Source organism: Lissotriton vulgaris, chromosome 4_1, assembly GCF_964263255.1.
Source record: "Lissotriton vulgaris chromosome 4_1, aLisVul1.2, whole genome shotgun sequence".
NCBI classification, from domain to species: domain Eukaryota; kingdom Metazoa; phylum Chordata; class Amphibia; order Caudata; family Salamandridae; genus Lissotriton; species Lissotriton vulgaris.
In genome coordinates, this window is record NC_141691.1 from 1,900,545,951 (window position 1) to 1,900,558,490 (window position 12,540).

The following is a 12,540-nucleotide window of genomic DNA, read 5'->3' on the forward strand; positions in this document are numbered from 1 at the left end:
GAATCTTCTGGATCCAGTCCGATGCCTTGGAAATTCAAAGGTAAGGAATCTGCGGCTAGATCATGTCTCTACCAGATAAGGTGTTACCAAAGCAAAGTAATTTATCCATCATGATTGTGTGCTTTTTAATTGTATTTATTACTACTTTCTTATCTGAATCCCCTGTCCATATGCCACATGCACTGTGTTTTGCACACTTATTTGCCACTGTTTCTGTTGACAATTGTCATATATTTTCAGATGGATTAATTCAAATTGTGATGTTCCGTCATTGCAATAATGTAGTGAATAGAATCTAGGAACTAATACACAACTCTAATATCCTTCATTTATTGTCGTACAGATTCTCATCTGTCAGACTAAACCACTACAAAAATTAAAATCCATGCGCAAAACTGTTTTTGCTATTCATTTAAACCTGATAGCAGTGGGATCACCATGTTTTTCTGGTATATTTTTTGCCATGTCATCTATGTATCAAATACACTATACTAGAAGTCTTACCCTCGGATAAACTAAAAATTAAAAGATTGTTATCCGATCATTTCGTGAAGCGTAGATCAGTAGGGGAAATGACCAAACAATCTGTAGGTGCCCTTAGTCTTATAAAAAATGAGGGCATGGAGCCATACCTGTACCTGGTATACAATGCACAGGATAGATTCCTAATGACCCGCCTTAGGTTTAACCTATTACCACATTTATTGGCAGACCCTGTAGGTTTCACACTAACAATTGAGCAGAAGGGTGCCTGCGGCTGCGACAATAGGTCTCCGAAGGACACCCTTCCTTTTGTACTTTTGTGCCCTTTTTAGTTCTCGGCGTCAACGCGCGGAAGCGCGTCTCCGCCGAGATCTTTTGTCAGCGACTATCATTCCCAGGAGACAGTCCTGGCCACGCGCATCCTTCCAGGCGATTTGTAACTGGAACGCGCGCTGTGGCCAGGCGCTGTCTCCTGGGAAGCGCAAGCACCACACACGCATGCGCATACACACACACACACACACGCGCCCATGCACGCACGCACATACATACATACAGAGACACCACCCCTGACTCATACACACACGCGCGCACACACACAAGTGCACCGAGCCCCCCCCTCCCCCGCCGTCACCGTCGCACACATACATACACACACACACACGAGCATACACACACACACAAGTGCACCAATCGCGCTCCAGCCTTTTGGAACTTACCTTACCTCAGCACGCGGCGCCCAACCTCCTGCTGGCGCGGCCCCAGGGCTCTACACCGCTCACAGGAGCCCCGGGCCGCGAGACGCTACGACTCCGCCTGCCTCCTCTTCCGGTGTGAACGTGGCCCCGCCCCCGTCACAGGCGACCGTGCCTGACTTCCGGCGCGGCCTCGGTACATTATGTAAAGTTTGTATTGTATGTTTTACATGGAAATCATAATTATAGTGTTTAAAAAAACGTAAGGCTCGTAAGTGATTGGCATGATAGATTGTTTATCAGGCACACTGGTTTACAAATTGGTTTCTAAACCAGACCGACAAATTGATGTTTGCTGGCCCTTTACTTCCCCCGAGATGTCTTCATTGCGATTCAGTTGTACGCGTGGGTGACTCGGCAAAGGCTGGTAGCAGCTGTGTTCTTCGTCTTCAGTTTCACTTGAAGTTATTCTTTTGACACTGGGACGATTCGTGGACGGTGTGTCATGCAGACGGCGTGTTTGTGTGTCTCTCTGCAAGTGTCTTCGTGTGTTGACAGGTGTATAAATGCGGCTGATGCGTTCTTACAGATAGAGCGACATTATTCTCTATCAGTTCTAACTCAATACGTTTTCATTCGGTTTGTGTTGTACACGCATGCATATGTAGGCGCTTTCATGAAGAATAAGAAGAATCAGTCAAAAAAATATTTGCCCAAGATCACACAGTTTAGTTAAACAGGAAGCAGCGATCAATGCAGGTTTTCTGGTTTTACTTTGCACAAATTAGGTACCAAAAAGTTGTCTGTCTCTCATTTGTACCTCATATGTTAATGCTTCGTTTACCTTTTTCTGGCTGAGGGTAGAGCGAGCATGGCTGGCAGAAGCCACATGAAAGTGCAGCTTGATATAGGCTCGAGGCTCAAACAGGACCTCGAGCTTGACCCTGTGCCATGCTTCAGACTCAAGCTTCCAGTGGCTCACCCACCTCTACTCAAAATAACGGACATTTACTATTTTTGTATGTGTCCCAGTACTAAACCTTAGTAGTTTTTGCAGGAGTTGGGCAAGCAGACGAATATATAGGGAGACGCGAGCAGAGCCTAGCCAAAGTTCTGGCGAGCTAGGCACTTAAAGCCGTGGTGGTGAGTGCAGAGTGGTGGTGAGTGCAGAGTGGTGGTGAGTGCAGAGTGGTGAGTGGTGCTGAGTGGTGCAGAGTGGTGAGTGGTGCAGAGTGGTGAGTGGTGCAGAGTGGTGAGTGGTGCAGAGTGGTGAGTGGTGCAGAGTGGTGAGTGGTGCAGAGTGGTGAGTGGTGCAGAGTGGTGAGTGGTGCAGAGTGGTGAGTGGTGCAGAGTGGTGAGTGGTGCAGAGTGGTGAGTGGTGCAGAGTGGTGAGTGGTGCAGAGTGGTGAGTGGTGCAGAGTGGTGAGTGGTGCAGAGTGGTGAGTGGTGCAGAGTGGTGAGTGGTGCAGAGTGGTGGTGAGTGCAGAGTGGTGGTGAGTGCAGAGTGGTGGTGAGTGCAGAGTGGTGGTGAGTGCAGAGTGGTGGTGAGTGCAGAGTGGTGGTGAGTGCAGAGTGGTGGTGAGTGCAGAGTGGTGGTGAGTGCAGAGTTTTATTTTTGATTTAAAGAAAAAAAATGTCATGAGCAATGCCAATAGCTCTACCTTTAATGATGCCGAGACCATTGCATTGCAAATGCTTGTTTTAAGTACCCTTGGCGTAAATACTTGGTGGAAATTAAAAAAAAAAGGAAAGTTTAGGCACGCCAAAACGGCTTTACTCTACCTGCAAAGAGCCAATGACCCATGGACACTCTATTGTATTATGAATTTTTTAAGGCTTGCTCTGAGGTTAAGAAACACAAGAGGAGTCAGCTAATAATGTGGTTTTTAAGTATGTATTTTTATCTGTTTGTATTGGTAATTCGAGATGATCCTCAGATGTAATTTAATTCTATATTTTAACTTTGTAAATAGATTTGTACTTTTATGATGTTTTTTAATCATCGAATAAAGAATTACTGACTGACTATACCAGAAGTCTTCCCATCTTTTAAAGCTGAAACTATTAACACTTAGATGCCTTAACAAAAGAATAACATTTGTTTGTGACGGTTCTTCAAATGTGTAATCGTCTCTCACTAAATTGGAGTTCACACAACAATCGTAAGAAATTGGTTTTCTGCAAACCTTACCTGTGGAGTCAGATTTTTTTGCCTTTTAAAAACTATATATTTGTATTCCCCTCACTTTCTCTTTGTGTCTTTAGATTACTCTTTCTTTTTATGAATAGTATTTTCAGTTGCCCCTGGAAGACATTCAGTTCACCCAATCACAAATGTGTTCAGCTCCTCTTTAAAGCATCCAATAATTAGTGGCTTTAGTTGTATATGTGGAAAATGTATACCCGGCCATACATTATAAGCATATTGCCAGTATTTGAGGAATTCCGTGATTATACCGATTTGACGAGGCCGAAGGCCGAGTTCTTTTATAGGGTTGTGGAACTCTGAAGTGGCGTGAAGTATGCTTATATTGTATGGCTGGTGTACTGTACTTCCTTCTTATTGAATTGAATTGAAGAGGTTCTTGTATAGCGCATGGCTACTCGGAAGCATCCCAGCGCTTGATGTTGAACAGAAGGAATAGGCAGGGATCTGAGATATGGGAGCTAACTCATCTATGTCTTGAGAAACAGTGCTGTTTTAAGTTTTTTTCGAAATGCCAACAAGCTGGGTTCTAGGCGAAGTGGGAGCGGGAGGGCATTCCACATCCTTGCTGCATTTCGTGAGAAGAGACGGTCCCCAGATCGGGCTCTGTTGGTCCTGGGTATTATGAGGAGGTTTTGCTGTTTAGAGCGAAGATCCCTAGATGGAATGTATGGTCTGATCATGTCGTTCAAGATGGGGGGGGCCATTCCCATAGAGAGTTAAATGGACCAGACAGAGGGTTTTGAAATGGACCCGCTCCTTTATTGGGAGCCAATGCAGGGTCCTTAGTGAAGGTGCTGCTGAGGTACGATGGCTGGTACCAGTGAGTAGCCTTGCTGCAGAGTTTTGGGCCATCTGAAGTTGTCGGGTGACTGAAGTGGGGGCTCCTAGGTAGAGTGCATTTCCATAGTCCAGCCTTGATAAAATGAGGGACTGGACTATGGTTTTCTTAGCAGTTTCGGGTAGCTGGGGGAGGATTTTGCGGATGGTTTTCATTAAACCAAAGCAAGTAGCCACTGTCTTTCTTGCCTGGATTTTGAAGGATAATTCCGTGTCGAGCCAGAACCCAAGGCTTTTTATCTCAGATTTTGGGGTGGGCCCGGGGCCCGGGTCCCATGCAAGGAGGCCACATAGAGAGGATGTTAAAGGTGGCCTTCCTTCCGAGCAACATCAGCTATGTTTTTCCTCCGTTCAATTTCAGGTGGGATGCATCCATCCACTCTGCAACCGCACCCAGGCAGCTGCAAAGATTGATCGGGGGGGAATCCGCCTGGTTAAGGGAAACTACTAGCTGGGTGTCATCAGCGTAGCTTACCAGCTGGATTCCGAAGGGGGCCACTACCTCTGCCAAAGGCGCCATGTACACATTAAACAGTGTGGGGCTAAGGGAGGAGCCCTGTGGTACCCCACACTGTAATGGCACTGGAAGGGAGCAGTTGGTGTCTGAGAAGACCTTAAATAATCTATTACTAAGGAAGGACTCAAGCCACTCAAGGGCCTTGCCTGTGACTCCAATTCTCTCTAGACGGGCTAGGAGGAAACGGTGATTAACCGTGTCAAAGGCGGCGCTGAGGTCCAGGAGGATAATGGCCGCGCTGCCACCTGCGTCCAGAATCCTCCTGGATACCTCTACCACCCTCAACAAAGCTGTTTCGGTTCCCTGTCCCTTCCGGAAGCCTGTTTGGGTGAGGTGTAGCGGGTCATGGGACTCCAAATAAGATGCTAGTTGTTTGTTCACCCATTTTTCAGTAAGCTTACTGATGCCAGGAAGGAGGGAGATGGGGCGGTAATTGGAAAAGTCATCGGGGTTGAGATTTGGCTTTTTCAACAGGGCCTTTACCATGGCTAGCTTCCAGTCTTGAGGTACTATGCCAGACTCCAGGGAAGTGTTGACAAGGTCAATGATGTGTTTGCTGACATGGGGAAGGACTAATTTCAGGATGGACATGGGGGCGGGATCAAGAGGAGAACCGCTTTTTATGGAGTTGAAAAGGGAAGGGAAGAGTTAGTCACTGAGCGGATGGAAGGATGCAAGGTGAGGTATGGTAGAATTGATGTCATCCCTCGGAGGAGGGTTGGATTCAGCTGCTGGGAGTGGAGGGAGAGAAAGAAGAATCTTTTCAATTTTCGTGGCAAAGAAACTTGCAAGTTCGTTGCAACGAGCACCAGATTCTTCAGGTGATAGCTCAGATGAGGGGGGATCGGGGGCCCTTGTCAAAGTTTTTACTATTCTGAACATTTCTCTGGGAGCATTAATAGATTTTTCAATTTTTTCAGCGTAATAGGTGGATTTGGCTACATTAAGTGCAGATTTATATTTCTTTATTGTAAGTTTGTATTTAATTTTCTTCTCCTCGTCGAAGTGTTTTCGCCATTGTCTTTCCTCTCGTTTGCATTCCTGTTTAAGGGACCTTAGGTCTGAGTTGAACCAAGGCTGTTTATTCGGACCTTTTTTCTTTGAAATACATTTTTTGGGGAGCACACTGTCCAATGATTGTTCTATCCATTGGTTGAAGTCTGAATTGGCCCTATCGATATTCTGGTTGGCCGTAGGTTCGTTCTGCTTCAAGATTCTATCCAGTCGCTGGGTTCTAACTTTGTCCAGCGCCTACCTAAGGTTTTATTGGGGGGTTGATTGGTGCACGGTTTATTAATTTTCCATGAAAAGGGTATTACCATATGGTCTGACCAGGGGATAGAATATGGTTCAGATGTAGACAGTTCTGCAACGTTGGAGAATATTGGATCTAAGAGATTCCCTTTAGAGTGAGTAGGGTGCTGAACAATCAAGTTAAGTTGGCATGCAGCTAAGTCTTTGGTTAATTCCGTGGCAATAGTGTCCAAAGGATTGTTAAAATGGAGGTTCAAATCTCCTAGCACTATGAAATTAGAGACCATACTCGCTGATTCCAGAATTGTTTCAGTTAGCACTTCTATAAATTGACCAATCAGGCCAGGTGGACGGTAGATTAAGAGATTGAAAGTTCTGAGGAGTGGGTGATGGAGAATTGTGTACTCTCACAGTCTGGGATAGTGTTGTCGATCAAGCGACAAGCTAAGTGTTCCCTGTATAAAATGGCAATCCCTCCGCCAACTTTAAGTTCTCGATCCCTGTGCTGGATCAAATATCCAGCAGGTAGGGCTCGGATGATGTCAGGGCCGGAGGACGAGCCGAGACACGTTTCTGTTAAAAACAGAATGTCCACGTTCAAGTCTTCGATCAATAGGGCGATTTCCGTGGCGTGCTTTGGTAAAGAACGGCAATTAACCAGTGCCATCTTTAAAGCAGTATCTACTGTCCTATTTTTAGGAATTAGTGTAGTATCAGTGGTGGCCTCCGTAGCCCTAAAAGAGCAGTAATTGCAAGAGAAGCCACCGAGCCCAAGGTCCATCGAATGGCTGCATGATGATGGAAGCACCCGGTTGAACGAGAGTAGTGTCAAGCGGGAGTATGTTAAAGGGCATGGGGCTGGTATATCAGGGGTCTTGGGCCATGGGCCCGACTGTGCACGAACGGGCGCAAACGTGCATGACTCTGGCACGATTCCGGCGCAGGTCCGGCGCGTCCGCAGTACGCGTCCGCTGCGCGGAGTCATGACCGTTCTTTTTATAGCGCTGCTAGAGCGCGCGATTCGCCTGGCCCACACCCAATATGGCCACCAAGTTCGAATCCCAGCCCTCGGCGTCGATGCTCAGCCGATGGCGGTCCGGGTAGGGGAGGGGCACAGAGCGCTTAGGAGCGCTGAGGAGTCTCTATTCTGAAGCGCTTTTTGATCAAGCGCTAAAGAACACGCTAGGGAGATGCAAGTTTTAAAAAGTGCTTTTTAATCAAGCACGAGCAAACAATTCCTAGTGTGTCAAGCCAAAGTGAAAGAGAGAGACCTCCCGGCTTCCGCCTCAGGAGGGAAAAGGGTCCTTCTGTTATACTACATGGCCACATCATAAGTCTTCACACAAACTATTTAAATCTTTGGTGTGGTGCTTTTTAGCATGAAGAATATCATTAGACTCTTTAGTACAAACGAAAACGCACCAAAAAAACACAGTTGGCTATTTGCTGCAAAAGCATATTAGAATCTTATAAATATCTAAAGTGTGGAAAAAATAAACAAGATACCGTAAATATCATCCTTCTGTTTACCACTGTTCAGGAAAAGTCATACTTCCTTTTTGTTTTTGAAAGTGCAGCTTTAACCCCTTCCACGGTGTGCGAATTTTTGTGCTGTGTGGGCGTTTTAATGAGTGGGCGGGGTTCAGACGGCCCCCGGCCATCCTCCGCACACTCCCACCGTGAAGTCGTACAGCCAGGGGACGTCCGAAGCACACATTATGCTCTGTGACCCACCTTTCCCTTCTTATGCTGACTCAGGCAGTAGGAATTGTGATGTCAAAACTCTTCTGTAATTAGTTATTACTGTTGAGTGGCTACGTTATTACTTTGTTACAGATGCTTAAAGATGCCACAAGTCACTAATAATAAGGAATTTAGAAACCTTTTTTTGCAGGGATTGCCAGCTCCCATGTATTATGAAGCAATAACATACAGACCAATCCTAATTTATTATGCATAATTACATACGTATTGCTGTAGTCATTTACAATGAAAAATGTTTTTCTCTATTGGATGTCCTGGTTGTAATACAGACCTGATTAACCCAAAAACTTAAGTATAGCTCTTATGTCTGGTTCTTGTTTGTTTACATATACTCCTTTTGTGCACTCCAAAATTCTTTAAAATTAAGATAACGTTTTGTTTTTGAATTTGTTTGAAAATTGATATCTTTGTATTATTTTCTTAAGTTGTTCTAATTTCTTTTGCAGACATCTGGACTATCACAAACTTTGGGAATCAAATGATTTTCCTGTGATTTGTTTTAAAATTATAATGTATTCTATACAGGTAGGTTATCATACATCTATATCGTATGAACAATGAGACTGTTTAATAATTATGAATTTCTAGTTTGTGTTTTGTTGAAAAGTTAAAAGGCTTTTAATGAATATATTAGAACATTGCTCTGCGTACTGAGATTACAAGCTGACAATTTTTCCAATAAATCACACTCGTTTGATCACTAAACCAGTTTGAAATCACTAATTTATGTGCCACAGTAAATTATTCAGAAAAAAATATTCTTTACCAAACGTCTCGTCCAAATAGTTGATATTTCCTCCTTACATGAAAATCCCTTCTCAAAGTGTGAGTTTTTAACATATTGTCTTTTTGACTTAAAACCCCAGAAAAGTCTGAATCTGCTAAATGACTAGATGATTAAAGTTTATATGTAAGATCTCATCTGCTGGAATTTGCAGATAGTACTAACTATTGCTCACTTTTCCTGCCATGCTCTATACACCTGTCATAATCAATCTTCCCCCAGAGGGAACATTAAATACAGTTTCCCTACTTCCTATCCTGTTAAGTCTATGGACATGGAAAAGATTTTACATAGTGGTTAGTTTGTCTTTTTAAAACTGAGATTTGGTATTGCTTCACTCTAGTTATTTTACTCCAGAGCCAGTAGTCAAAATTTATATTTCTATAAAACCAGTGAGAGAATATGATATTATTCTTCTATCAGTAACATCATTAATGACAAAAAAGGCTAACTGAGTTCATAAACATTATGCAAAAATCTACTGCAGGGTAATAACCGGTTATTGAGAATGATAGAATGGATTATGACTAGGCACTGGTTATGACAATCTCTAAATCTTTATGGTAAAATATACTAACAGACATCATCATGATTAGTTGGAATATGGAGCATTTTGCAATGTAGCAAAAGATAAGCCTGAGAACACACTGTATATTAACATGTATAATCTCAAGATATTAAATTATGGTAAGCGTTGGAAGTCAAAGCAGATAAAAGCAATTGTCTACATCTGCTTATCACACATCCAGACTAATGGCTCTATGAATGCAAATTCAGACAATTGAAGGTATCAATATACAAAGAAAAGCAAATCACAGATTTTTTTTTCAATTAAATGTATGGGTCAAAAAGCATTATCTGCTGGAAAGAGGCTAGTTCTAACAAGATGGAAGTAGTCCAGAATAATTACAGTTTAAGAGTGCATTAATAAAATGTGCAACCATGTAGTAGATTACATTGAGTGAGTGGGCTTTCTTAATGCCATTTTAGGTCGAGCTTAGTGGCAGTGCGCATGCGCTGCTCGCTCTGCGAGGTATGCTGTATTAGGGTATGCACCAGAAGCCCCGCCCACTCTCCACCCATATTTGTCATAGGCTTTGTGTCATTGTCCTTCTTAAATGCTGGCTTCTGATTGGTAAATAGGATTATTAGTCCCTCCTTGGTACCGCTTTGTCTCCTTTTGTTACCGGCCATAAGGACTGGACCTTTTACTCCTCATGTTACACAGTCTGCTTTATCTTGGCTGTGAGCACTATTTTGTTTAATGTTTTTTTTTATTTGCAGCGCGATCCGCTTTCACTTCAGCGGGCATGCTTCTTTACTTAATTAATTTGTTAATTTGCATGCATCGCTGCACCCTTCTTTATTTTTTAATTCATTTGCACCGCGGTCCGCTTTCACTTTAGTAGCCGCTCTTGTTTATTTAATTATTTTACAGCTCGGTCCACTTTCACTTTAGTGGCTGCACTTCATTATTTAAATAATTTGCAGCGTGGTCTGCTCACTTGAGCATCCGAACTTGTTTATGTACTTAATTTGCACCCGCCCCACGTGTGTGCTTGTTCCTCCCTCTGCTTCTGAATTAAGTTCACTCTGTGTCCTGTATAGCAACAATGCACAAGCTCCGCCTCAGCAGCTTCCACGCCCACTTTCCTCCCCTCCAGCCTCAGAAAGTTAATGTGAGGGGTACAGACGGGGAGGTGCCAGGCACCTCACTCGAGGCTTGGTTCTGTTGTGGTGAAAGGCAGGCATTTTCACCTAAACAAGCATTTGCAATGCAATAGGTCTCGCATTTACGCGAGTTTGAGCTATTGACATTGTAAATGACAATGCCTTTTATTTTTGTTTTTGTTTTTAAAACCTAAATAAAGCAATGACAATAGCTGAAACCTGCATAAATGCGAAACCTATTGCATTGCAAATGCTTGTTTAAAATTGGATTAAGTCATATGGAGACTACAAATTCTTCACTTTTGTAATGTTCCCAGGATCCTGAGAAAATGTCCATAGTATCTGTTCACTTCCATTTACAATTGGCTTCCATCACAACTCCAGCCCCTGCCCCAGACATGATGACATGGTGGTGCATAAAGCCGTCACACCGGCATGCTGACATTAGTTATTTATTTCTGTGATGTTCAAAGCAGATCTGGAGTTCTCTCCTCAGATTTTTGTAACTTCAAAAATGTTCTACTGCTTTGAATAAAAGCTTCCCTGAGGGGCATTCGCTTGGATGGGTGCTGGCCGTTTGGAGAGGAAGACCGTTCTGCTATGGAAACATTTAAGTTATGTTGTGCATTGGCATGCTCTGCGGGCCCTCTAAAGTGGCCCTAAACTTTCCACCAGCAGTATTGAAAGTTTAGGGCCACTTTAGAGGGCTTCTCTGCCCATCGAAGGCAGGTGTCTGAGTTGACCTAACAGCCTGTGGATTCCTTTATGACCTTTAGGGGGAAACTCGGTGGAAAATGAAGAGGTCAGAAACTGTGTCAATCTTCCTCTTTGCCCTGTACCGCACTCAAAACTTCTTAGTTTGGCCTTGCACAAGCATGAACGCCTAAATTCGGTGTTTTTCTTTCCTCAGATCAGTGGGTCCTGCTTATTCATAAGCTGTGTGTTCCCTTTTTTTCTGCTTATTTTAACAATTAACACTCGCTTAGCTTTATGTTAAGGTGTTAGTGAGCTAATGTTTATTAAAAAAGGAAACAGACTCAGCAAGTTCAGGACACGCAAGCCATTACCCCTTGAGATGTCATACACTGGAGGATCCTTCTCTCTTTTAAGAGGCAGTAACTGATGGATTTTTAAAGTATTTTCTGAGAAGAATGAATAGAGTCTATTGAAGAGTTCCAGAGTAGTTACTGTGCTCTGAATGCTAAAAGGATTACAAAATTCTTGTGCATTTTTAAAGGGGTCTTGGGTGTCTTGCTGGTATTTGATAATTGTGATCCTTAAAACTGGGTGCGTGCAAGACATATTTCCTCTTTATTTAGGTGTAGTGAACCTGCATGATTTTCTCTGTCTTCCAGTAAATAATGATTGTGCCAAGTCCTTTCTAATAGTGTATATGCTTGCTTTGTGGTTGCCAAATTGGGGTATACCATGGAGTGGTAGGTTTCTTATGAAATGAGACTCCGGTTTCTAAATGTGCCATACAATCCAATGCTGAAAGAGTCCATGTATTATGTAAGAGCCCAAAAATATAAGTAACAGGAAAAGCCGAGCTGGCTTGAATCCAGTGGTGTAGTGAGCATGGGACCCATGTCTGGACATACCCTTCCCACTTAGAGCGACAAATGCAAAAGAAACAATTGATGGACAGAATGCTGGACAATGGGAACATTCACCCCCAGTCATCCTGGCTGATGAGGGGTGAAACCCCGAAACCGGTCCTAAGATGCTTGTTTCCGGTCCAGGGAGGACCTTGATTTGGCAGTTCTTGCTGGACAGTTCCCGCGAGGCACAGGGTCAAAGCTGATTTGCATATGGCCAGGTCTAAACTGGGGTGGCATGGTGAGCAAAATAATGATCAATTTAATCCAAATCTCTTGACTGGGGATGAATGTTTTGATTTATTCTGCATTTGGTCCATTAATTGTGTGTCTTTTGTTTTCTTGCCCATGTGCGCTGGGTATGCCCAGTCTTGGGTCCCGGGTTCACTGTGCCACTGGGTTCAAGCTATCCTGGCTGATGAGGGGTGAAACCCCGAAACCGGTCCTAGGATGCTTGCTTCCGGTTCAGGGAGGACCTGGCTTGGCAGTTCAGGCTGGACTATTCTCATGAGGCACAGGGTCACAACTGATTTGCATATGGACAGGTCCAATCTGGGGTGGCATGGTGAGCAAAAGAATGATGGATTTAACCCAGATCCTTTGACTGGGGGTGAATGTTGTGATTTATTCTGCATTTCGTCCATCAATTGTGTGTCTTTTGAACATGACTGGTTCCATCGGTGGGTCACAGGCCGCAGGTTTTTGCAACTCCCTACCAGGCATGTCTG

General features: G+C 43.8%; 1 protein-coding gene across 5 annotated transcripts in view; it reads left to right on the top strand.

Moving 5' to 3' along the window:
• The window catches only part of EFR3A (EFR3 homolog A), a 1,108,455-nt gene that overhangs the window by 646,855 nt on the left and 449,060 nt on the right, over positions 1-12,540 (top strand). For all 5 annotated transcript variants that reach the window (XM_086966224.1, XM_086966228.1, XM_086966225.1 and 2 more), the window contains one exon: positions 8,206-8,284. In XM_086966224.1, the coding sequence (XP_086822350.1) occupies positions 8,206-8,284 (79 nt within the window). The remainder of the gene's footprint in view (positions 1-8,205; positions 8,285-12,540) is intronic.